The sequence below is a fragment of the Miniopterus schreibersii genome (assembly GCF_964146895.1).
Source record: "Miniopterus schreibersii genome assembly, chromosome: 15".
NCBI lineage: Eukaryota > Metazoa > Chordata > Mammalia > Chiroptera > Miniopteridae > Miniopterus > Miniopterus schreibersii.
In genome coordinates, this window is record NC_138115.1 from 50,878,924 (window position 1) to 50,903,650 (window position 24,727).

The following is a 24,727-nucleotide window of genomic DNA, read 5'->3' on the forward strand; positions in this document are numbered from 1 at the left end:
CGATGTGGGGGTAAGGGCCAGGCAGGCAGCTGCACTTCAGCGTGAGGTGCCCTGGGCGGCTGCAGGGCTTCAGCTACACTGGGTCTAGGGCTCAAAGGCTGCGGAGGCTTTCAGGAGGCTGTGGGAAGCGCACGCACGTTGCAGGAGAAGGAAACAGGGGCTGACAGGGCCAGGGGTCCGTGGGGTGGGCCAGGCCCGCTCGCGACCCCGCAGCCGGCGGCAGAGCCTCCGCGCGGCGCTGGGCGGAGCCGGGCCCCGACGGGGACGGGGACGGGGCGGGGCTCGGAGGCGAGCTCCTCCGCCCGGGCCACCAGGGGGCGCCGCAGCCCGTGCTGGCCCCGGGGCTGGACACCGAGGCTGACGTCACTGGGTCCCGCGGAGGCCGCGGGGCACAAAGAGACCTTTGTGGGGCCGCGGGGGCTCCGCGCCCGCCGCGGGACAAAGCGGCCGGGGCCCGGGTCGGCGCCGTGGGGGCGGGGAGGTCGGAGGGGGCGGGGCGGGGCGCGGGCCCGGCCCCGCCTCCGCGCACCTGCGGGTCCCTCGGAGGCCAGGGGCCCCAGCCCTGGCGGGAGATGAGAGGCTGCAGCGCACCCCAGCCCGCGGCCCCGCCCCGGGGCCGGCCTTTCCTGCTACCCCTGCCTGGAGGGCTGAGGGTGACGGACGGGAACAGCATCCCGCCCCCAACCCGGGATCCCCGCCTGCCTTCGGCGGTCAGGCCCGACCCGCTCAGCCCTGTACGTGCGGGCGGGGCACCGGTGCCCCCAGCAGCGATGCCAGCCCAGCAGGAAGCAGGCACCGGAGATGATTCCTTCCTTCCCTCCTGAGGGGGAACCCTGCACAGAGGGACCATTGAGGAGCTGGCATTGTCTGCTTGGTGCACCCAGTGCCTCCCTCCCTGGGTGGGCCATGCAGGATTCCAGCCAAGATCCCCTTGTACCCGGCTTGGCAGTGGTTCTGGGTGGGGCCCTGGCAGACAGGGCTTCCCTGGGTGCAGACAACTAAGCCCCCACCTGCTCTTGGCCTTCCTACCCCTGCTCTGATTTCTAGGGCATAAGGCTCTATTGTCCCAGCACTGGCGGGGGTGGCCTCTCAATTCCTCCTTGTCTTTGGCAGTTGGGAAATTCCCAGCCATGGAGGGTGGCAGGCTGGGGGGCAACCCAGGTGTCCTGCATCCCAATAGGAGGGACTCCACAAGGTTGATTGCTGGGGATCCCCGACTGCCTGTTGCTGCCCAGGCTGGACTGCAGCCATGCCTCCTTCCTGGGAGCAGCTGGGTGAGGGGGGCAGATATTCTGTGCTCCCTGACCCTGTGTCCCCCTGGAGCTCTCTCAGCCTGAGAAGGCCCACCTTCCTGGCCCCACCCATGGGCAGCTGCAGCTATGAGGCCTGGGACCCTTAGACAGGCAGGGCCAGGCAAGACACCCAGGTTCCTCCTCCCAGACCAAACTGTGGGTCCCAATATGAGGTGGGCTGTCTAGCCAGTGGAGACCACCCTAAGGCTGATTCTGTTCCACTGCAAATAGTTGCTCAGGCTACTGATGCCGTGGCAGCCTTGGTATTTTTAACCCATTGTGGGGGGGACAACTGGGAAGAGAGACAAGCTCTGAGTCAGAGAGGCCTGACAAGGGCAACCACTCCCCAACTCTCCTGGCCCAGACCCCCATCCTCAGCAGATGTTTAGAGGCCCAGATGCCAGCTGCAGCATGGGGAGGTGGCCTCATTAGAGATGGGGCCTCTGAAGCTGCAGGGGCTGCTGAGGCCTGGAGGAAGCCCTTGCTATGTTCCAGGGCAGCCCCATGGCTCCTCTTGAAGTCAGGAAAACTTCCTAGCCTCTCAGAATCAACTCCCCTCCCCCCACCCAGGGTGCCAAGCCAGCCACCAAGGCTGGAGGCTCCAAACCATGAAGTGACTGCAGTCACCCAGCCTGTGGCATGGCCAGCCAGGCCAGCATGGCAGTCAGGGAGAGGGCAGGGGCAGGACTGCAGCTTCTCTTGGCTGAGTTCTGGGTCCAGGCCCTCTCCCAAACAACTGCCCCCAAACCTGTCTATCGCCCTAAAAGGGATCCCAGGGGCCTTCACCCCTGCCATGAGGCTGTGCCTTCTCCCCAACCCCCCTTGGATATGCCAGCTCCCATTACACACCAAAAGTGGGGACCTCAAACTAGTTGGGATATGTGTGTCCATGCCTGCCAGCCACTCCGTTCCTCAGTTAATCACAGTGTTGGGCACCAGGGGGCAGAGGGCAATGCCATGGGTCCCGTTATCCTCTCTGCCTTGGTTTTTCCCATTGCCAGAGACACAACCCCACAGGTGGTCTCAGGAGAAAAATCAGTTTGTCACCAATGGGAAGCCACTGACTCTGCTCTCTGACCTTATTACAGGGTGGGGAGTCAAGGCTGAGGGGTTGGTGCAGGGCCAAGGAAGGGCCTGAGGTGTCCCTTCTCCATCAGTCCGCCATCCCTACCTGGGCTCAGCAGGCCCTGGTAGGTGGGAGGCTTCCTGCAGGCACTGTCTCCCGCCTTCCTGCACCTGTCCTCTGCTGGGTCTTACAGGTGTCTGGGCTTCACAGAGAGAGGAATCCCCAGAGGTGGATGGTGAATGGCAACAGCAGGTGGCAGCGGGGTGGGCCTAACGGCAGGAGGGCACAGTCCAAGCCAAGTCCTGGCCTAGAAAGAGCTGCTGCCTCCTGGCAGTGGGGTGGCTGGAGCACTGGCAGGCTGGCAGGAGTGGTGTGAATGCCGGGCTAAAGCCTGGGGTCCCCAAGCTTTGCAAACTCTGAGTCAGGGGCTGGGAGGGCCTGCAGAAGGGAGGCCTCAGGAGAAGTGGCAGAAAGAACCAGGGCCACAGCCTGGGGTGGGGTGAAGGGGTCAGGCTTCAGGCCTGAACGGAGAGGAGGCGGGGTCTCCCTGAGCTGGGGGCTTGGGCACTGCTGGGGGGTTGCCGACTTGTGGGGTGGGAAAACAGTTCCAGGGAAAGAAAGGAGACTGGAGAGGAGCCAAGTCTGAGAAGGACTCAGAAGTTTGGGCAGAAGAGGCGAAGGGAAGGGTCTCCCTCCAGGTCCCCAGGCCTGGATCCTGCGCGATGCCCAGTGCTGAGGTGGCAACAGGAGTGCACACCTGTACCCGCCTCCAGTGTGCCAGACCTGCCCAGCCCCCCATTTACAACCGAAGGACCAGTGAAGGGAGTGATCTGAGAGGCTCCATTTCCCCCTAGGGACACACAGTTGAGCAGAGGTGTCAGGATTCAGCCCCACCCCACCTTCTTCCCTCCCCTGGCTACTAGGAGGTTGATCCCTGGTCCCCCAAACCTGAGATCATCTGGAGCCCCCCACAGCACTCCTGGAAGTGTAGCTGTGTGTTAATGTATGTTAATGAGTTTAGGGACAACCCCAGTCTGCTTTTGCAGCATTCCTGGCACAGCCCTCCCCCCTCCCCCAGGCTACGGAGGAGGGGAGAGGGAGGCCCTGCCCCCAGCCCCCCCAGTCCCCCTCGCTGGGCAATGAGGAAAACAGGAGTGAGTGAAGAGCTGTGATGTGGCTGGGGGGGGGGGGCGGGCTGCCCCATCCCAGAGGGGCTGACCTCAGCCGGGGAGGAATGTGCAGGAGGCGGAGGGTAGGGGCGGAGCGGTGGGGGCAGGGCCACAGTCGGAGGCCCAGGGTTCCTGGCTGCCCCTCCCTCAGCCCCTCCACCTCAGCTCTGACATGGCCCTCAGAAGGAAAGGGGAACAGGCAAGGAAGGGAGGAGCTGATCTTTCCAAAAAGGTGGGCCAGGGGTCCCCTGGGAGCTCGGAGACTAGGCTGCGGGTGGGTGGGGAAGTGCCTGGACAGACCCTTTCCCAGGAGACCCCCTGGGGTGGGTGCGGAATGTCAGAGAATTTAGGCCTCAGTTAGGTTCTCTGCAGGACCCCCCTGCCTAAGTGCCCGGGGAGCACATCTTAGTACCCACGTGACCAGAACGGGGCAGGCTGGAGCCACTCGCCTTGATGGCGAAAGCAGGTGTGAGTGGGGAACCAAGGTGACCCAGCCCAGGCTTCCTCAGATGGATGTCCTCCCCCAGCCACACCACCCAGAGCCCAGGCAGGGTGCAGGGGCCAGGCCCAGCTGGTGACGAGGGGTCGGGAGGCAGGTGCTGGGACTTGGCACAACAATCCAGTTATTTCCAGAAGGAAGAACTGAGGCCTTGGCAGCCTGTGCCACTAACAGGCAGCACCGGGGCAAGAACCCAGGCAGGCCTTTGCACACGGATGCCCTGGCAAAGGGTGGAGGCCAAGGAGCCTGGGGTGGCCCTAGGGCTGGGGTGCAGGCAGGAGTAGGGACCTCAGCTGCCTCCCGTGGTTTGTCCCATTCTGTCAAGACTCGGGCCCAGGCTGCCTGATTCCAGAATCCTTGGGGACTTCCAGAGCCCAGTGTAACCCGCAGCCAATGACCCTGCTCCTAGTGTTGTCCCCATGAGGTCCCTGCCCAGGGCCTGGCATACACTTGGACCTGAGGAGCAGGAAGGACACCTTGTGGGGACAGGGACAACTTGAGCTCCCACTCCTGGGGATCTCCCTTCCTGCTCCAGGGAGGGGACACATCTGGAGGAAGGAGGACAATGTGAAGGTCTCAGGTGGCCCAGGGACAGCCCAGGCCCTTTGGCTGGGGGTTGAATCCCAGGATGTTGGAAAGATGGGGGGGGGGTGTCCTGGTTCCATTTCTCATATGGTCACAGGGCTAGGGAGTGAATGAAACAGAGGCTGGGACCCTGGGCCTGAAGAACTAAAAGCAGTGGGGGCAGGTAGGGGGCACAGCGGGTGTGGGTGGGGACCTCAAAGGCACTTGCTGATCTTGGCTGCTTGGGTGGAAAAATTGTAAACAGCCAAAGAATTTTGTTTGCTTGCATGGGGCGGGGGGAGGCAGGCCAGGTCCAAGGCAGAGAGCCTGGGAGGAGGCAGAGGTGCATCCCGGAAGCCCAGAAGGTCACGCAGAGGTGTGTCCCTCCCCAACCCTACGGGAAGGCCCCTGGTTCTCCCAGTGACCCCTACCATTCCCTGCCAGTCAGCCAGCCAGGTAGGCACACCAGGCCCTGAGGCTCAGGAAAGAGGCACGACCCCACCCTGTCTGGGCACAGATTCCTCTACCCCAGGGCACTTGGCAGGAGATGGCAGCAGAACTATGTGTACTTGCCACTGCCACACGGCCTCCCTTGCTGACCCCTGAGCGGCTGCTGGCCTCCCTTGAGGATGCCTGCAGGAGGATGCCTTTTGGGGAGGTGTTGAGGGGTGGAAGCCCATCCTCCAGTCCTGGCACATACACCCAGGTAGACCTGAGGTCCCCACTCAGCCATTGTCAACATTCAGCTCCTCTAAAAAAGTACCCCTGGCAGTCCAGACAAGGTGCGTCCCCAGACTCAGCTTCAAGCCAAGCCCCCAGACCCTTCCCAAATGAGGCTCCGAGATGAAGTGTAGGAGCACTGTCCCATCTGTGAGAGACACTCCCTTGGGGACAGGTGGTGTCTGGGTGGGCCCTCCCCCCGCAGTGCATAGTAGACCTCCTGCCTGCCCTGCCTGCCCCTCTCTGGCCCTCCTCTACTGCCCCAGACTGGCTGTTATGGCAACCACTGCCAGCCAAGTGGCAGAGGTACTGGCCTGAGTGGTGAGGAAGGACTGGGACTGGGTCCTGAGGGCCCATCAGACCTCCAGCTGAGAACCCCCTCCCCTGACCTCCAACCCTCCCATCCCAGCTGGCTCCTGGGGACTGAGGTGGCAGCTGGGCCCCTCATTACCCTCCGCCAGCGCCCCAGCTGTGGAAGGACAGGTGAAGAACCTGAGTCCCCCAGGGGTGCCTCTACCAGCTGTTCCTTCTGCCTGGGGCTGGGGGCTCTTTATTGCTCCTTCCTCCTTCACCTTGACTGGTAGCCCCACTTTCAGACTGCTGCTTGGGGCGCCCTACTGCTGTGAGGCCCCACGGGGGGGTCATCCCTACCCACCCCTCCTGTGTGCCCCCTCCACTTTGGCCCGGCCAGCATCTCCAGCCGTCCAGGCTGCCTGCCCAGTCACCCGATCTGCCCGCCCCATAAACTTGACGGCGCGTGTGGGGCGGTGGCTGGCTTGGCGGGGGCAGGGGCTGCTTCTTAAAGGGGCCGTTGGAGGGTGCCCTTCGCCCCCTAGGCTTCTCCCCTTCTCCGGGGTGAGAAGGGGCTGGGGGAGGGGGCGCTGCTGCGGGAGTTCTTGGGGGCCTTTGGGAAGGTAGCTGGATGTTTTGTGGCAGAACCCCCAGACCAGAAGAGGCAGCGGCGAGTGTCAGTGGAGGGAAGGAGGGAGGTGGGGGCCCCAGCACGGAAGGGGTCCCGCAGCTGTGGAGCTGGGCAGGGGCGGGGGAGCGGTCTGGGACGTGCCTCAGCAGCTGTGCCCCTTGCTTCATCCCACCCCAGGACCTTGCCCCACGCCAGGGCTCTGGTGCCCCGCACCTGCACAGCCTGCCTCTGGGAGGATGGTGGCCATTGAGGCCAGAGCTGGCCCCATCTGAGGGGTCCAGGGAGGGCTCTGGCTCAGAGAAGTGGAGGGGCTCAAAGATGGGGAAACCCTGAGGCTGAGGGCAGGGGAGGGAGAGGCTCAGGGAGGCGGGCTGCTCCCTTAGCTGGGGGGAGAGGCTGCCTCAGGCCCTTGGCTCTCCCCACTTGATTTCTCTTGGGTCTGAAGTCTGAGCTCACAGAATTTCATTGTGTGACCAACCCAGTCCACCCTCGGGTGGGGAGAGAAGCCAGCTTGAGCTGGGCTGTTTGATCCCAGCAGTCCCGGGTCAGAGCCCAGGTTCCTGCCCAGCCCCTGGGGCTCCTGGGCAGCACTTCTCTCTCTGAGAAATGGGCTCCAGGAGTGTCTCCGAGTTGAAGGCAGGGATGGACTCTGAGGTTGTTTTTGCTCACCTGCCTGTCCAAATAGACACGCATACACTTGTGTGTGCACACACATTCACACATGCACGCACTTGTGACACACATATGGACATGTCCGTGAGTGCACACACCACACAGACACTGCATAAACACACATGCAATGCTGCGTGTGCACACATGCGTGCCACATATCTACATATGTAATACACATGCCACGTGGCCTCACAGGCGTGTATGTGATACACACGACACACGTGCAATACAGATACGCAAAGGGACCCTCAGAACATTCACACTCAAGGGCTCCCACACCATTGGCTCCAGCCCCAAAGGTGCCTCTGTCGCTGAGGCTGCGGGTGCACAGCCACCTCCAGAGGCCTGACCCCTCCTGTTGTGCTCTCCCACCACCGGCTTGTTTTGCTCGCTGCACTTGGAGCCCTCTAAAACGCACCGATCTGAGTCCTTGTTGGCGCTCTGCCACCTCCTGTCTGTGTCCCCCAGTGTCCCCAGCCCAAGTCCCAGGCTGGCACGAAGTAGGCGCACCGAGTGTGTGAATTAATGTCTGTGAGTGTGTATGTGGGAGGGCGGGGTACTGGGGAGGGTGACGTGGTGGGGCGGGTGCCTGCCAGTGTGGGGGTGCCCCAAGGGTGTGCCCAGCGTGGGTGTGTCTGTGATTGTGGCCAGGCAGGGCACCCTCGGAGGGAGGGGAGGACTCGGAAGCGGAATGCGACCCCCCAGCTTCCTTCCCCTGGGGGCTGTAATCTGATCCCCCGGGACTCCCCCAGCTCAGCTGCCCTCCCTTGCCCTCTCTGCAACTCGTCTTCCAGATCCCAGGGCAGAGTCCAGGGCGGCTCAAGGCTCCTCCACACGCGCCTGCCGAGGCCTGCTGAGCCCTGGGCGCCCTGAGCGGGATGGGGCGGCCTGGGGCTGCCGCCATTCCCTCAGCCCTGGTCCTGCTCTGCACGGCGGTGCTGAGGGCCGCCTCCCCCAGCCCTCCCCGCCTCCGGTTCTCCTTCCAAGGTAGGTGCACCTGGCAGGCGGGAGGCCCAGCTCAGGTGGGCAGGGGAGGGGCCCAGTGCGGGCGGGGGCGCTGGGTTGTCGTCGCACCACCTGACCTGTGTGCCACCTGACCCGGCTGGATTGGGAGCACTCAGCCATCTCCAGTTAACCCTGTCCTGGCCTCAGCCCACATTCCCCTCTGCTTTCCCAGGAAGACCCTTTCTGTCCCCATGGCAACAGATCCTGCCTCTGTACCATCCCCTGCTCCCAGGGAGCTGAGGCGTGGGGGCCATTAGAGCTCCTTGCACACCCCACACAGGAGCGGTTACTAGGCAGTGGCATGGCCCTGAGCTCAGGCTCCTGGCAGGGACGCCTCAGCCTGGGTTGGGGTTCTGGCTTTCCCTGTATGCCTGGCCTCCCCCAGAACCCTGGCCTCCCAGAGTGCCTGCCTGGAGACCCTGCTTGTCCGAGCACGCCCAGGAGCCCAACCTGCCTTCCCTTGGGCGGGGGGTGGCTGCACTGCCCACCCTGGAAGCTTCGCGCCTGGGTGGGCCTTCACCAATGTAAACTCGCATAGGTGTGAATTCAGGTGTGCGTGGGCCGGGTCACACGTACAACCTTGGCCTGTGAGAGAGACAAGAGGCAGGGCCCGGGAAAGCGTCCGTTAGAATCCTCAGTGGCGTCCCCTCTGCAGAGCTCCAGGCCGAGCACGGCCTCCGGACCTTCCGGCTGCCGAGAACCTGCTGCTACGAAGCTCTGCTGGTGGATGAGGAGCGTGGACGGCTGTTCGTGGGCGCTGAGAATCACGTGGCCTCCCTCAGCCTGGACAACATCAGCAAGCGGGCCAAGAAGGTGCCAGGGCCCCCCAGCCTCGGTGGTGCTTCCCAGGGAGAGCGCCCTGGGAAGAACTGCAGACTGCTTGGCGAGACCAGGGGGATGGGTCCCCTGAGCGGACACCCTAGCCAGAGAGCACCCAAAGTCCCTGACCCGTGTTCCCCCTTCCCGATCCCCCATAGCTGGCCTGGCCGGCCCCTGTGGAATGGCGAGAGGAGTGCAACTGGGCGGGGAAGGACATTGGTGTGAGTGTTGGCTGCCCGGGTGGGAGCAGGAGGGTCAGCCCCTCACTCCATAGACGGGGCAGTGCTGAAACAGAGGCCTGTCTGTTCTGGCAGGGATGGGGGCAGGGGGTGAGGTGGCTGAAGTCTGGAGGTAGTGAGTCAGGGTGGGGGCTCATGTGATTATTTTTGGGTGCCTGTGAGTCACAGGGGGCAACGCAGGCCTGTGTTTCCCTGTGTACCCATGCTAGTGAGAGGTGGGCTGGGTGGGTCACCAACGGCACCCAGGTCCCTGTAGCCCATGTTGGTACTTGCCTGGGCTGATGCAGAAGAAAGGAAGGGGTGGGGGTGCCACTGGTGAGCTGGGACCCCTTAAGGTCGCCTCCCTGGGGGAGGCCTCATTGTCCCTGCTCCCGCCTGCCTACCAGACCGAGTGCATGAACTTCGTGAAGCTGCTGCATGCCTACAACCGCACTCACTTGCTGGCCTGTGGCACCGGGGCCTTCCACCCCACCTGTGCCTTTGTGGAAGTGGGCCACCGGCTGGAGGTAAGGCCAGATGCAGGCAGAGAGGGTGGCTGGGAGAGTAAGGGAGGGCCTGGCAGTAACAACTTCCCCACCTCCAGGAGCCCATGCTCCGCCTGGACCTTCGAAGGCTAGAGGATGGCAAGGGCAAGAGTCCTTATGACCCCAGGCACCGTGCGGCCTCCGTGCTGGTGGGTGAGTCCAAAGGCTGGGATCCCAACAGAACTTTGGGACCCCTCAGAGACTCTAGAACCTCACAAAGTCCCAAGACCCTCCCAGGAGCCCCAGGGATCCCCATAGCCTCATTGACTCCCCGGGGCCCCCACAGCTCCGCAGGCCTCCCCACCCGAGAGCCTTCAGCTTGGCTGAGCAGCCCTCGCCCTGTCTGCAGAGGAAGAGCTGTATTCTGGGGTGGCCGCAGACCTCATGGGCCGGGACTTCACCATCTTCCGCAGCCTGGGCCAGCGTCCGAGTCTCCGAACAGAGCCACACGACTCCCGCTGGCTCAATGGTGAGAGACTAGTGGGAGTGGCAGGAGGAGACCCTCATCCCCAACAGGGCAGGTACTGAGTAAAGCCCATAAAATAAGTGAGTATGGGCACAGCCAGGTCTCAGCAAGTACTACCAAGTGGCAGGCCCTGTGGGGGGTATAGCCCATACCCTCTTTGAGTTCTCAGACCTCCTAACAAATTATAAAATCACTTCCAATGGCAATCAGACCAATGAGAGAATAAAGAGGGGGGGAGGGGAAAGGGTGACCAGGTGCAGGTGGTGGGAGGGTTGGGTAAAGAAAGCCACTCTGCTGACCCAGGTGTGAGCTATTTCCCAAAGCACAGCAGGACCGAGGGAAGAGCATTCCAGGCAGGGGGAATAGCTAGTGCAAAGGCCTTGGGGCAGGAACATGCCAAGAAACAGGTTTATGAAGGGAGCAATGATAAGGGACCTGAACTGTCATGGGCCAGGGTAGTTTATTCTGATGGGACCAAGCAGAGTGTTTGAAACAGGAGTGGGGCGCCTGCTTCCTGCTAGAGAATAAGATTCATGAGTGAAAGTAAAAGCGGAGACTCCATGCCCCTCCTTTCTTAAACCACTGACCTGGGGAACTATCAGGGCAAGGCGGGGGTGGGGGCGGGGGTGGGGGGCGCCCAGGAAGCCGCGGTCTCTGCTGCCCTCTCGTGGCGGCTCCCTGACTCGCAGGCCCTGGTCTTTCAGCCCATCCCCGCGCCGTCTGAACTTGGCTGTGGAGGCCGGGGAGTCAGGTGCTGCCCCACCGGCTCTTGGGAGAGGGGGCAGTGGGGCATGTGGGTCGCACAGCAGATACGGGGGGTCGGGGCCAGGGCCTCTCTGACTCCGTGCCTCTTCCTGTGGCCAGAGCCCAAGTTCATTAAGGTGTTTTGGATTCCGGAGAGTGAGAACCCGGACGATGACAAGATCTTCTTCTTCTTTCGTGAGTCAGCAGTGGAGGCCTCGCAGGCACTGGGCCGCCTGTCCGTGTCCCGCATCGGCCAGATCTGCCGGGTGAGGAGTCCCTGAGCCACATCTAGTGACCCCACTCCACCCGTTTGCCTTTGGGGCCTTGACCTCATCCCTTCCAATTGACCCCACAGAATGACGTGGGCGGCCAGCGTAGCCTGGTCAACAAGTGGACCACATTCCTGAAGGCGCGGCTGGTGTGCTCAGTGCCGGGCATCGAGGGTGACACACACTTTGACCAGCTCCGTGAGTGCCAGGCGTGAGGGATGGAGTGGGGGGAGGGCTGCAGGAGCACAGGCGCAGGAGCTTGGCCGCCTGTGGGCTGCGTGCCCTCTTCCAACCAGGCCCCTTGCCCACAGAGGACGTGTTCCTGCTGTCCTCCAGGGACCGCTGGACCCCGCTGCTCTATGCCGTCTTCTCCACCTCCAGGTGAGGGGCGGGGGTGGCCGTGTGGGGCAGCCTGGGCCCCGCGGGGCCTGCCGCTCTACCGGTGCTCTCGCCTGCAGCGGCGTCTTCCAGGGCTCTGCCGTGTGCGTGTACAGCATGAACGACGTGCGCCGGGCCTTCCTGGGACCCTTTGCCCACAAGGAGGGGCCCACGCACCAGTGGGTGTCTTACCAGGGCCGTGTCCCCTACCCCCGGCCCGGCATGGTATGTAGCCCAGGGACCCCGACCACAGCCCACTAAATGCCTCAGAGATGGAGAACTTGGCCTGGGGTCTTCTTAGTTAAATGTGGTTTCTACCGTTTGTTGTTGGTGAAAAAAAAGTCAACTTCATCAGACAGGGCTCCTCAGGGTAAGGCCACGTCTCCTCCTCAGACTCCCAAAGGCAGGGCTGGGTCTCCTCTCTTAGATTCCCAGGACAGGGCCCTGTCCAAACCCTGCCCCCCAACACACACACACACACACACACACACACACACACACACACTCTCCAGGCTCCCAGAGGTCTCTCGTGGAGGACTGCTGACTAACCCCTCATACCACATCCCTGTTGTGCCTCCTCCCCACCCCCCAGTGCCCCAGCAAGACATTTGGCACCTTCAGTTCTACCAAGGACTTTCCTGATGACGTCATCCAGTTTGCCAGGAACCATCCCCTCATGTACAATTCCATCCTGCCCATGGGGGGGCGCCCTCTCTTCCTACAAGTGGGTGCCGGGTACACCTTCACCCAGATTGTCGCAGACCGAGTAGCAGCTGCTGACGGACACTACGACGTCCTCTTCATTGGCACAGGTCAGGGTCCTGCCATGACCACCCACCAGACCCAGTCCAGGCTCCACGGTCTGTTAGAAGCTCCCCTTGTTCAGAAGCTCCCCTTGTTCAGTCCCCTCTCCACGCCTTTGCCTGGGCTCTGCCCCCGTCTCCTGGATGCTGCTCTGATTGTTCCAACCCACGTTCTCCATCAACCCAACCACGCTGAGGGTAGAGGCCTCCAAGGGGAAGAGATCCCGGGCCCTCGCTGTCCAGGAACACAAAGAGCCACTCACCCCTCCTCACCCCTGCAGACACTGGCACAGTGCTGAAGGTGATCTCAGTCCCCAAGGGCAGCCAGACTGATGACGAGGGGCTGCTCCTGGAGGAGCTGCAGGTGTTCGAGGTGAGGCCTAGCACCCATCATCTGAGGTACCCCCACTCCATTCAGCCCCGACCCCCAGCACCCCTTCTCTCTCTCTTAGGACTCTGCACCTGTCACCACCATGCAAATCTCCTCCAAGAGGGTAAGTGACCAGAAGTCTCCAGGGTGGAATGGACCGAGTGGGTGCCCCCAACCCCGCATGTCCTTTGGTAGTTTGAAGCCCCAGGTTTGAGTGTAGGCTCTGCCTTTGTTAGACTGTGTGACCCAAGACCTCAGTGTTCTCATCTGTCAAGTGGGGAAGGGATCCCTGACGGATGGGAGGCGGGCACGGGGCCTTCCGCAGTCAGCCCCGAGCCCCTCGTGCCCCCTAGCACCAGCTGTACGTAGCCTCGCGGAGCGCAGTGGCCCAGATCCCGTTGTACCGCTGTGCTGCCCACGGCCTGGCCTGTGCCGAATGCTGCCTGGCGCGTGACCCCTACTGCGCCTGGGACGGGGCCAGGTGCACTCGCTTCCAGCCTAGTGCCAAGAGGTGGGCAGGCGCGGGGCGGGCCGGGGCGGGCCGCTGGGCGGGGTCCCTGGTGAAAAGAAGGGCTGGGGAGGCTCCAGTATTATCTCCCCCAGGCGGTTCCGGCGGCAAGACATAAAGAACGGCGACCCCAGGACGCTGTGCTCCGGCGGTGAGTGCCCAGCGGTCCTCCTCTCACCCCTTGGAGATGCCCCACCCCCACCGCCCGGCCTGAATCTGACACCCTCGCTGCCCCCAGACTCGTCCCCTCCCGCGCTGCTGGAGCGGAAGGTGTTCGGCGTGGAGGGAGGCAGCGCCTTCCTGGAGTGTGAGCCCCGCTCGCTGCAGGCGCACGTGGAGTGGACCTTCCAGCGCGCAGGGGAGGGGGCCAGCACCCCGGTGAGCCTGGGGGCAGTGAGGGTGGGGTGGGGAGAGTCCCCAGCCAGGCCCGTGTCCATCCCCCTACGGCCCTGACTAATGAGGCCCCACATCTAGATGAGGTCCAGCCCCGCCCCGTGAGGTTCTGCCTGCCCCGACCCCTTAGGTCCAGTTTGGCCCCTCATCCTGGTGAGGCCCCATTCCTGCCAACTAGGCTCCTGACCGCTCCCTCTCCCGCATCTCCCCCTTTACCAACCCCCCAAAAGCCCTGCCCTCCCCGGCCTATTGAGTGCCCTGACCCGCCCCCCGTATTCAAATGAACCCCGCTCTGTTCGGGTTTCCGCACTCGAAGACCACTTGCCCCCTTGCACCCCAACTTCCAATGTGCACCTGCGCGCGCCAACTCTGCGGCTCCCCCTCGGTCACGGCGACCGTGGCCTCTCCCGGCCGACCCTGGGGCCCGGAGCCGCGGGCGCCCCGCCCCGCCCCGCCCCCGGCCTCACGCTGGCCCCCCCGCAGGTGCCGGCGGCGGAGCGCGCGGAGCGCACGGCGCGGGGGCTGCTGCTGCGCGGGCTGCGGCGCGGGGACGCGGGCGCGTACGTGTGCGCCGCCGTGGAGCAGGGCTTCTCGCGGCCGCTGCGGCGCCTGGTGCTGCACGTGCTGAGCGCGGCGCAGGCCGAGAGGCTGGCCCGGAGCGGGGACGCCGCGCCCGTCGCGCCGCCGAGCCCCAAGCTCTGGTACCGGGACTTCCTGCAGCTGGTGGAGCCGGGCGGCGGCGGCGCGAGCTCCCTGCGAATGTGCCGACCGCAGCCCGAGCCGCGCCCGCCGCCGCCCGAGCCCCGGAGGAAGGGTCGCAACCGGCGGACGCACGGCCCCGAGCCGCGCGCCGAGCGGGGCCCGCGCAGCGCCGCGCGCTGGTGACTCGGCCGTCGCCGCGCCGGGGACGGGAGGAGACGAGGCGACTGGACGGACCCTGGGAGCGTACAGCTGGGGCACGGGCGCACGGCGGTCCCCGGCCCCCCGAGACGCCCACGGACAGCTCTGGCCGGGGCGGCCGCGCCGGCTTATTTATTAACAGGATAACCCGTGAATGTAGCCCCGCAGGGGCGGCCCAGGCCCGGCCCGGCCCGGCAGGTGGGGAGGCGGAGCGCCCGCCCGGAGAGGGGCCTCCGCGGGGCAGGCGCGGAAAGCTGTGAACAGGCCGGGCGAGCCCCCTGTACTAATGCAATAAACACTATCGGCTGAAGCTGGAACGGCCCCGGCAGACATTCGCTGGCCCCGGGTCTCGCTGCGTGGCCTTGGGCACCTTCCTAGCAGTCTCAGGACCTCAGTTTCTAAGCGTGCGTGCTGAGGAGGCAAGGTGGTTACCAGGCGACTGAGTGGGTCATATGGGGCCTGTGGAGATACACGCACAATAGGTCCTAAATGATATCATTTCTGGGCTAAGTGCTATGAAGAAAGTAAAATTGGGTGATATGGAAAAGCATGTGAGCAGAAGGCCTCACTAAGGGGGTGACACGAGCTAAATGACAAGGAACCAGTCATGGGAGTATCTGGGGACAGAACATTCCAGGAGGGAAGGGCCAGTGCAAAGGCCTGAGGTGGGCACAAGCTTGCTGTCAGAAAGGTCGAGGCCAGTGTAATACAGTGGGGTGACGGGTGTGGGATGTTTTAGGCAGAGCCCCACTGTACTGCTTTGTCCCATTTGGGAAGGAGTGACACAGGGATCTAACAGCAGAGGGTGGCCCTAAGCTGGACCACTTTCTCTGTCCGAGGGTGTGGTGCCCTGCGTCCCCACTCAACCTCGTGTGACCTGTGTGCTCTTGTGAAAAGGAGGGTCAACTGCATTGTGCCAAGTGCTCCAAACATGTGTTTCCAATCTCGTGTGTACTACGGCAGGGAGGAACCAGTTATTCCCACTTACGGATGAGAAAACAGGCCAGACGGGGCAGTCCTTTACACAAGCCTGTGGGCTCAGTAACAGAAGTACCAGTCTTCAAGCTGGGTCCTCCCACTGACCAGCATGGGTGCCTGCATGTATGGGATATCTGCCCCCCTTTTAGGGTTCTCTGAGCCCTTGTGGCACTGGGCTCCGGTTGTCCATCACCCTCAGTCCGATGCCAGCAGGCCACAGGCCACACAGTGGTGGGTGCTTATTCCACATTTGCTTGGAGAGACCATCCGGCTGTGGGCAGGGGTCTTGGGGGTGGAGAAGTGGAGATGCACAGGGCCCCCTTGCATGTCCTGGCTGCCACGTGGGTATTGCTGGAGATGTGCCTGCGGCAGCTTGTCTGAAGACACCAAGGCTCCAGGCTCGTGTATATACGGGAGTGGCAGGGTTCCCCAGGAGAGCCCCTAGGCACATGCACTAGTGGTGGTGTGCCCTTGTCTGGGCTCCATCACCAGGTCAATAGTCCATACTGGCCCATGTGGGTCACTCCGCCCCTCCCCCTCTAAATATAGCCCAGTGGGCTGAGCTCAGGCCTATTTTAGGCCCAGGCTGGGAGGCAGCCAGGCCTTCCCCAGGTTCTCAGAGGAGCTACTGCTGCCTCCATCCTGTCCTGCTACTGGGTGCTGACATCGGGCCCCCTGACTGCCCACAAAATCATGCCTGAGGAGACCCAAGAAGGTAGGAGATGTTGGAGGGAGGGCAAGGACCCAGAATTATGAGCCTGTGGACCAGGGAGAAACCTGCCCTGTCCCACTGACCTCACTTCTTTAGTTACTCGTCAGTCACCACGTCCCAGCTCAAATAATGGGACCTGCACCCTGTACACAGAGGAAGGCCCACCATGCCTTGAACCTCTCACCTCAGGCCCTGCCCTATTCCCATGCTAGGGACAGCAGGGAGTGATTGGGGGAGCCACCCAGTCATGGGAGGGTTAACTATAGGCTGTGGCCAAGTGGGTGTGGGTGGGGCAGCTGCCTGGCCAGTTCAGCTCTTCCTTCAGGGAAGAAGTTGGGATTGGGGGTGGGCAGTGGTTGCAGGGAGCATTTGGGCACAAGGCCCAGGAAGTAAATAGGCTTCTGACTTTTTCCACTTTGGGCCTAAATGGCCCCAAGTGGCTAGATTGGGGTCCCTTGGTGGGTCTGACTGTTAAGACTTTGATGACCACTCATCTAACTGCTCCACTACATGCAAGAAGTATGGAGACTCAGAGGGGCCGGAGCAGGGACCCAAGAAGCTTCAGGTCCAGCTGCTGGCCGGGATGCAGGACTAGTTGCTCCTTGCCTCCAGCCTGGCTCAGCTAGTGCACTCCCCCATCACATTTTCAAAATTTTAGGGGGGGTCAAATATATGGCGATGGATGATGATTTGACTTTGGGTGATGGGTATACAATGCAATATACAGATCATGTATCATAGAAATGTGCACTTGAAACATGTAATCGTCTTAACCAATGTCACCCCAATAGATTTAATTCAAAAAAAGTTTTTTTTACACTGGATGGGAGTGACCCAGCTCATTGTTGTGCGGTGGGGGGGAAGGTTACCTCCTTTTGAGGTCTTAACAATGAGATTTACTATGTGTTTTTCCTGGTAGCAAACAGATCTGAGTTCAATTTAGAAAGTGTGGGAAAAGTACAGCCAAGTGCAAAGGAGTTTAATATGACCTGCAACACACCACCCAGACAGAACACTAGCAGCACCTATTTTTGTTTCACTTTTGAGCACGTCACAGGTCAGTTTTAGGCAAATCATGAAGGTTGAGTTACTGTTCAGAAAGTGATAAACCCAGAGAGCCCACTCACCCTGGCCCCTATCAAGAGATGACCCTTCAGTGCCCCCCAATGTGTGATCTAGCTTCCAGCTGGGTATCTGGAGGTCTTAAGGGGCTAAGATTTTTTTTAAAAAATCAAGACAAAGAACAACCAAAAGAAAATACGACTTTTAGAAATCACAAAATTACTATTTCGATAGATCAAAAAATAATTAAAATTCAGGAAAAGTACACAGATCCCAGTGACTAACTGGGCAGAGGCTGGGAGTGGATACTTAGGAAGCCACATACATATCAGGCCCCCAAGCAGAGACCCAACCAAATGGGTCAAAAAAGGCCTTTTTTCATCTCTCAGCAAATACGTGTACACATGTATGTATAAATTTTTTTTCAGTGGAGATGCCTAAGAGTGGAGGTGGTGTATCCTTCTGGGGGCTGTGGGCAGCCATTCTGGACCATTTGAAGAGTTTTAAAAAGTCCCTGCTTTTGGATCCATTAACTCTGCTTCTCAGAATCTGTCCTGATTAACTATCGGGAAACTGAGAGAAGTCTCCGTCCTCAATATATGTCTTTTTCTAGGCGTTGTTAATTTCCAAGGGGGAAATGGAACAACCTAAATGCCCAGGCAGCCTCAGAGGGATGCCTGAGGAAGACCTCAGAGGGCCGAGAAACAGTCTGGTAACACAGGCAGGTCTCCCACTGTGATTCTGAGTGAAAACAGCAGGGCTCGAAGCAGTACAGCAGAATCACACTGAGTACATTTGAGAACACAGCCAAGGCCAGGAGGGAAAGGCGCCGCTGGCTAGCATGGCGCTGCTTCTGCTGGGGACCAGGTCACCAGGCTCTGGCCTGATGGGGAACTCCCAGGGCCTGCAAGGAAAACTGAGAGCAGAAGAGGCAGGAATGAACTTCATGCGCTGTGGGATTATTCCTCCAAGGCTGATAAACTCCTCTCTAGAAATGAGCAAGCAGAGGAATACCTGAAAGTCCCTGGAGCGCTTGGAAGGAAACAAAACGTGAGCAAGTGCATCCCCGTTACTGTGGGTAAATCAGGCCTATGGGGTTCTGGGGTCGCCCTGGCTCCAAAATCAAGGATCATTCCTAAGTTGAATTTAGGGGATTGAGAGCCCCATGTCCCTTTGTCCTACCCCATCTTTGCTGAGCACATGCTGCCTCTGAAAGCCACCCAGGAGAAGGGAGTGACCCACTGGTTGAACCAACCCTACCTATGCTGCCCCAGCAGACACCATGGCACCAATGCCGAGCCCGAGGAACAGGGCATCACTGGCCCCCAACCATGTGCAGGAGGTCCGCCTGCACCGGGTGGAGTCCATCAGCGACCTACACAGCGGAGGTAAGGGGGGCAGGGGACAGGGACTCAAGTATTGGGAAAGGAGAGCGAGCGCATCCACTGTCTTCCTGATGCTCCACCCATTTGCCCCCCAGGCTTGCTGTGCCCCTACCTGGCCGAGGAGGCACAGCCGTGGGATGAGCTGCTGGGCATCTTGCCGCCGTCGCTGTGTGGCCAGCCTGGCTCCGGCCGCGGGGGCTTCCTGCTGCTGCTGGCACTGCTGGTGTTCACCTGCCTGGGGCTTGCCATCCTGGCCGTATACCTGAGCGGTATGGAGGCGCAGAAAGCCAGCAGGAATCAAGGGCAAGGAAGTGGGGCTGGGAGGACCTTCTGTGCAGTTGGAGGGAGCAACTGCAGAGGCCGAGGCAGTGAAGGGTGGGGTGGGTGTTCTCAGCATGCTGAGCTGGATGGGAGTCGTGGGGTGGTGCATGGTCCAATAGCCCCCATTCCTGCCCGCCCACAGTGCTGCAGAGTGAATCCCTACGCATGATGGCGTACACACTGCAGGCGCAGGAGGAGACACTGCTCAAACTCCGGCTGGCCAGCCTCAGCCAGCTGCGCAGGCTCAACTCCAGTGAGGCGCGAGAACCCAGCTGAGATGCCGCTTGGACCCGGAGTCTGGGTGTGTGTGGGGGGGGAATAAAGTGGCCCTTGGCAGGTTTCTCCTCTCCCACTGCTGCTCCACACTACTTCCTTGGTCAGGTTTTTGTAGAAGAACCTGATCTGGCCCCACAGCTGCCTGCCTCTCCTGGCTTCTTCAGCCCTGGCCTAGCCAAGCCTCCTGATGCCAAGGCCCCACTTTGGGTGGCCCAAGGTCAGAGGAAGTGATACCAGCCTCCTGGCTCTTCCTGCAGCCTATCAGCACGCTTTGGCCTCCCTCAGACAGCAGGTTCAGAAGTCTAGAAATAGCTGCCCCCACCCCAGTCACCCAAACTTTGCCAAGCTTCCCAGTGGGGGTCCAGCTCTCAAAAGACAGTCCAAGCTCTGAGTAGGAGGGACATCTGGGGAGAGACTCTTGGAGGGCAAAGGTGAGGTGGAGCTGGGAAGGAGCTGGGCCCAAGCCTGGGGTGGTGAATGGGCAGGGGGGACAGGCAGAAATACCCAGGAGCAGGGCCACAGAAGGCTGAGCATTCAGTTTAATTATCTCTAGTAGTCTTTAAAAATCAGCACACAAATCCATTCCAGGTAGCCTCCCGTCCCCACTTGTGGTGACATTTGTCCAGATGGCATCCCCACCCTCCTCAAGGAAATGGTTCATCCAGGGGAACAAGGCCTGAGAGAGGAAAGAAAGGAAGGGACAGCCCCCTACTGCTGCCCCACAGCTCCGGACAGGTACACATCTGGCCTGACCTGAGACAGGGTAGGAAAAGGCCGTGAGGCAGAGCGCAGGGGCGAAGAGCCAGAATCCCAAGTGGCCTGGCCTCCAGCCCCCCACCCCAATGCCTGTTTTTGGTTTAGTCATTAAAAAAATAAAGCAACAACTTCTGGCAGGGACCAGCTGTTGCGCTGTCTTCTGTTAAAAATATGGGCAAGGGTGTGGACAGCCTCTTCGGGTGGTGCTGCCTCAGAGGATGTCTGCCCGCTTATCCCGCACGCGGCTGCGCGCCTTGGTCCGAGCTTTGAAGGCAGCGGCGTTGTACAGGTGCTGGAGTGGGGCAAAGAGCGATGAGCCGGGGAGCTGGGGAGGGGGAGGCCCAGGGCTTCTCCTTCACCCCGGCAGAGCTCCAGGCAGCGGGAGCAAAGGGAAAACAGAGGTGCCCAAGGATACAAACCTTCTCAAATCGTGAGATCTTGCAGGCCTTTAGGGCGGTGGCATCCAGCACCAGCACGGGGCCCAAGCCGAAGATGTCACGGAGCAGCTCGTTGTTCTGGGGGTAGAGGGAACAGTGAGCTCGGGCCAGTGTGAAGCAGACAAGCTGGGTGCCCCCTCCCTGCCAGCCTCCCCACCTGAAGGTGGTGGTGCATGCCCGACCCCAGCACATCCTTGAAGGCAGCGTAGATTCGGCGCCGAGCCCAGCTGTCCACGTAGAGCACCTCAAGGCCAAAGCGGATTGTCTCTTCCTCACACTCGCCACCCTGCAGGGCAGAGGAACCTGTAAGACTAGGCTTGGTGGCTGTGCCTGGGGACGAGCTATCACTAGGACACACACGTCCTCCCACGCACCTCGACAAAATGCAGCACGGCTCGGAAAATGGAGCGCTGCCGCCGGCGGTCAGCTTTGGCACGGTACTTGTTGCTGTCAGTGGCCAGAGTGCGCAGAGCATCGCAGAGGGCGTCCATGTCCTCGTAAATCAGGTCCTCCTGCAGCAGGGCGAGGGAGGGCATGTGAGAGGGGCCTGAGCTCTGCTGGCTCTCAACATGGGGTTGCCCAAACCCTGCCTTTCACTGAGGAGTCCTTTTCTTCTCTCCCTGGCCCCCCTGAATCCCTTCTTGGCCCCCATCTCGACCAGACCACTCTGCTCAGGGACCCCAGCACAGCCCCTGGCACCTGAGTCTGTGCTGGGGCTACTTCCACTCTACAATGACCTAAGGCTGCCCTGTATTCTGTGGCATCTCCTGCATCCAGCCTGAGGTGGGCACGTGGTGTCAGCAGGTACCCTCGCCCCTCACACCTCAAGGTCCCTGGCGAGCTCAAAAAGCAGTGCGATGGTCTCGCCAGCAGCAATCCGCAGGTTCACAGTTTCACTGGACAAGAGTTGGAGTAGCCGGGGCAGCTGCCTGGGGAGGGGGCAAGCTGAGCTATGTGTGTGGGCTGGGGCCTCTGCACCGCTCCCCTCTCATACCCAGTGGGCAGTTGCCTCTACCTGTTGAGGATGTGGCTGATGTGGGTGCTGGGGCAGATGGTGAGCAGCAATGCCCAGGCTTGCAGAGTAGCACAGAACAGGCCATGCAGGCTGGCAGGGGCTATGGAGCCACCCACACCACAGGACCGGCTAAAAACACCTTCCAAGCAGGTGAGGCAAGAGACCAGGTCCTAGGGCACAGGGAGGCAGGGGAGTGGCTCAGGGGCAGAGCTAGGGCCAAGATGCTCTACTATCTATGCCCAAAGGCCACTTACCTGGACATCAGCGGCAGCCACATAGCAGCCCAAGCCGAGAGCAGAAGCGCACTGTTGGGAGAACAAAGCCAGGCAACGGTCAGAGAGTGAGCCTTGGTTCCAGCCATGCGGGCTCACCCTCAGAGTAGGGGAGCCTGGAGGCAGGGGGAATCACCTCTCTGCTTAGGGATGGTGTGAGGGAAGGGTGTCGCGGAGCATGGAACACTCACGTGGAGCCGGGCCGAAGGGCTAGCTGTGCCATCACTGAGCACGGAGACCAGGAGGGGCTGCAGGCTGTGGAAGAGCTCCTCACTCTTGGCTCCAGGACCCAGCTGCACGCAGAGTGGGCCTAGCACTGCGGCGGCCAGGGCCTGTTCCTCGCCCTTCCCTGCAGGGATGCTTTCCAGTCAGCCAATGCACAGGGGTCAGGACCTGGCCATTTCAGGCCCCCACACACCCCACACCCAACCTTTCTTGAGGCATTTTTCCAAGGCATCGGCCAGTGTAAGGCTGCGCTCCAGCAGGAAGTCAGGGAGTAGGCGGGACGCCAGGGCCAGGCGCAAGTTCTCAAGAGCACCTTGCCGGGTCTTGGCACTAGGGGATAGAGAAAGGGTGTCTTGTGGACCAGCCCGACCTGGGTAACATCTGTCATGGGTTGAGCAGGGACATGGGTGTAGGGGTTGGCTGGCAGTCAGGGGTACCTCTTATCTGTGAGGCAGTCCACATACTCCTTCAACTTCTCCTCAAGGTCCTCCTGCTGGCTCTGCTCATCCATGGCATCACCCCCTGCAAGGCCACCTGCTTAGCCCTGCTTCTTGCCCCGGCCCACGGAGCCCCCAATGAGTCCCTGCCAAACTCCCATGCACTCTCACCGAAGCTGTCCTCTGCCGTGGTGCTAAGAACGCTGGGGCAATCGCTGGCGGTGCTGCGGGCCTCGCTGGCTGCCTCATCCTCGCTGGAACCCGAGTCGGCTTGGGCCCTGCTCTGAGCACCTGAGGAGGACAGAGCGGGGCACTGGCTTGCCTCCACTGATGTGCGATGGCGGGGTGCTCATCCCGCCTCCTGACACGGGTCAGAATGCTGCCCTGCTCAGAGATGAGAAAGCCAAGGCAGGGCGGGAGGCAAAAGGGGCTGTTGCAAAGAACACTGAGCCAGGAAGCAGGAGAAAGGGAATGAGGTCTACCGGTCGGACAGCATCCGGCACCAGCAGAAGGCCCCACACAGGCCTGTGGCCCAGTCTGAAGTGGGAGCATACCTAGGCAGATCCTGGGGGAGCTCAGCCACCAGCCTAGACGCTGCCCCCAAATGGCTAGAGCAAGATTCAGGGACTTATTAGATTCAGAAAGACCCAGGGTTCAAATCCCAGCTACACAGCTTAACAGGGGTACAACCAGTCCAGGCGCCCAGCCTTCAAAGCCTGTTTCTCTGCAAAAGAGTTGCAAAAGTACTTCCTCTGGGTAAGGCACATGAAGACAGTGACTAAATAAGTTACTAGTCATAGCTCTTCTGTGGACCAACAAGCTCACCAGGTGACCCATCAGCCCTGGGGGCAGAAGCCCAGTCCGTACTGGATGTGGGTGGCTGCCCCAGGCTTCAAGCATATTGTCTTATGAGAGCTACCCTTGGTCCATCCCAGGCCTTCAGCCCTGGGCGGATGAACACAGAAGTTCCTTCTGCCCCTGGGAAGTGCAGAAGGTGGAGTGGCCCCTGACTACAGGAGCCCCTGAAAATAAGTGAACCCAGGGGAACGTCAGGCCCAGCAGAACTGAACGCTCCGGTGTGTGGGTTCTGCTTTGGCCAGGGCAGCGGCCACGGCTGAGCCCTAAATGGGTTCTGGTCGCCAGGCTGGACCTACTTCTCAGGAACTACATGCTCCACGTGCATGCGGTCAAAGTTCAACACCCACACAGGCCTCGGCGCATCTCCTCCCTCGCTCCCCTACCAGCCAAAGCAGCCCAGCCTTCCCTCATTAGCTTCACTGTGCCAGGGTCCCTCCAGATGCCAGGCCTTTGCACAGCCTGTTCCCTCCCCAAGGTTCCCTTTTCTGCCCCTTCTCAGGACTCTCCCAGAAGCCCCAACCTTGAGGCTTCCTTGGTTCCTAAGTCTGGGGCTCACACCACTGGTGAACTTTCCCCCCACAACCAGTCCTTCTGGAATATCACGACCCTCTCAGATGTCCCCCCACCCCAGCCCCATTTAGGGGGGCGGCCTGGTCTCTGCGGTGCCTAGCAGGCACCTCATCTCTGCAAAGTAAACATATGTGTTTACTACACCAGGACACCCTTCTGGTCGACGCTGATAAGCGTCTCCGGGCTGCCGCGGGCTCGAGGGCGCCCACCCACGGTCTGGGCCAGGTCTTCCAAGGCCGAAATCCTGGAACTTCCCCATCGCCCCCTCCCTCAGTTCTCCCCCAGGCTCCCACCAACTTCCTAGTCCAGCTCAACACAGGACCCGGGGCTGGGGAGGGGACGAGCTTTCTATTCTGTCCTGCAGTCTGGCCGACACAGCAGGCAACTAGAGCTTAGGAGCGATGGGTGAGCCGAGACCGGGGGGTGGGGGGTGCCGACCGCGTCAGGGTCGGGAGCGCGGGCTCCAGCCCCGCGAGCGGCGCGCTCGAGTGGGGCGCGCACGTGGCCGCCGTCTCCCGGGGCCCGTGCCGGCCGCCGAGCTGGGCCAGGCAGGAGCTCCCGCCCCGGGCCCTCAGGGGCGCGACGGGACCCCGCGCAGGGCCCCCCGCTCGCCGTTCATCAGGCGCCCCGCGCCCACATTTACCTCCTCTGCGGCGCTGGCCGCCCTTGCGGGGCGCGCTGCCTTTACGGGCGCGGGGCATGCCGCGAGTCGGCGCGAGGGGCGCGGGGTCAGGGCCCCGGCGGACTGGGGCTCCCGACCAGCGAGGCGCCGGCCGGGGTGCGGCGCTGAGACTTGGGCAGGCGACGGGAGCCACACGCCGCGCGCACCACCATCTTCGCTAGGCGCCCCGCCCGGCCAAACCGGTCGGAGCGCCCCGCCCTGCCAGACGGGCCGCCGGGAAGGCGAGTCCCTGGCGTTGGGTTCCGACCCACAGCCACGCGGCCCAAACTACTACTCCCAGGGGGCTGTGCGCGCATATGCGCGCTGGCCGCAGAGCACCTTGGGAATTGTAGTCTACTCCCGTGACCCTTAAGCCCGCGACGCTCTAGCTGGACGATGCACCCACAATGCTCTGTGTCCCCGCACCCCCGCCACATGCC

General features: G+C 61.6%; 3 protein-coding genes across 7 annotated transcripts; 2 read left to right on the plus strand and 1 right to left on the minus strand.

The window, feature by feature from the left end:
- Window positions 1-3,669: 3,669 nt before the first annotated feature.
- SEMA3B (semaphorin 3B) lies at window positions 3,670-14,629 on the plus strand. Of its 3 annotated transcripts, XM_081160424.1 has the most exons (18): window positions 3,670-3,759; window positions 7,699-7,891; window positions 8,565-8,722; window positions 8,887-8,949; window positions 9,354-9,473; window positions 9,551-9,644; window positions 9,841-9,960; window positions 10,822-10,967; window positions 11,057-11,168; window positions 11,282-11,351; window positions 11,429-11,573; window positions 11,941-12,160; window positions 12,433-12,524; window positions 12,604-12,645; window positions 12,875-13,032; window positions 13,125-13,180; window positions 13,268-13,407; window positions 13,906-14,629. In XM_081160424.1, the coding sequence occupies exons 2-18, from the start codon at window positions 7,783-7,785 to the stop codon at window positions 14,305-14,307; spliced, it is 2,247 nt and encodes a 748-aa protein (XP_081016550.1). In that variant the 5' UTR covers window positions 3,670-3,759; window positions 7,699-7,782; the 3' UTR covers window positions 14,308-14,629. The 3 variants fall into 3 exon arrangements, with proteins under 3 accessions (XP_081016550.1, XP_081016551.1, XP_081016552.1); XM_081160425.1 differs by lacking the exon at window positions 3,670-3,759 and having other exon boundaries at window positions 7,692-7,891; XM_081160426.1 differs by lacking the exons at window positions 3,670-3,759; window positions 7,699-7,891; window positions 8,565-8,722; window positions 8,887-8,949; window positions 9,354-9,473 and having other exon boundaries at window positions 9,552-9,640.
- Window positions 14,630-15,883: 1,254 nt separating this feature from the next.
- On the plus strand, window positions 15,884-19,952 carry LSMEM2 (leucine rich single-pass membrane protein 2; the record flags this gene model as incomplete). 3 transcript variants are annotated; one of them, XM_081160430.1, is made up of 5 exons in its annotated part: window positions 15,884-16,015; window positions 18,067-18,124; window positions 18,352-18,462; window positions 18,555-18,728; window positions 18,923-19,131. In XM_081160430.1, exons 3-5 carry the CDS (start codon window positions 18,357-18,359, stop codon window positions 19,054-19,056), a joined length of 414 nt encoding a protein of 137 aa, XP_081016556.1. In that variant the 5' UTR covers window positions 15,884-16,015; window positions 18,067-18,124; window positions 18,352-18,356. The 3 variants fall into 3 exon arrangements, with proteins under 3 accessions (XP_081016556.1, XP_081016555.1, XP_081016554.1); XM_081160429.1 differs by lacking the exon at window positions 18,067-18,124 and having other exon boundaries at window positions 15,896-16,015; window positions 18,923-19,952; XM_081160428.1 differs by lacking the exon at window positions 18,067-18,124 and having other exon boundaries at window positions 15,898-16,015; window positions 18,349-18,462; window positions 18,923-19,056.
- Window positions 17,241-24,586, minus strand: IFRD2 (interferon related developmental regulator 2). The gene is made up of 13 exons (XM_081160427.1): window positions 24,270-24,586; window positions 22,370-22,489; window positions 22,199-22,283; window positions 21,967-22,091; window positions 21,728-21,885; window positions 21,519-21,569; window positions 21,265-21,434; window positions 21,073-21,178; window positions 20,624-20,761; window positions 20,407-20,535; window positions 20,232-20,327; window positions 18,572-20,104; window positions 17,241-18,449 (listed from the first exon to the last, which is right to left on the minus strand). The coding sequence occupies exons 1-12, from the start codon at window positions 24,325-24,327 to the stop codon at window positions 20,024-20,026; spliced, it is 1,317 nt and encodes a 438-aa protein (XP_081016553.1). The 5' UTR covers window positions 24,328-24,586; the 3' UTR covers window positions 17,241-18,449; window positions 18,572-20,023.
- Between the last annotated feature and the right edge of the window lie 141 nt (window positions 24,587-24,727).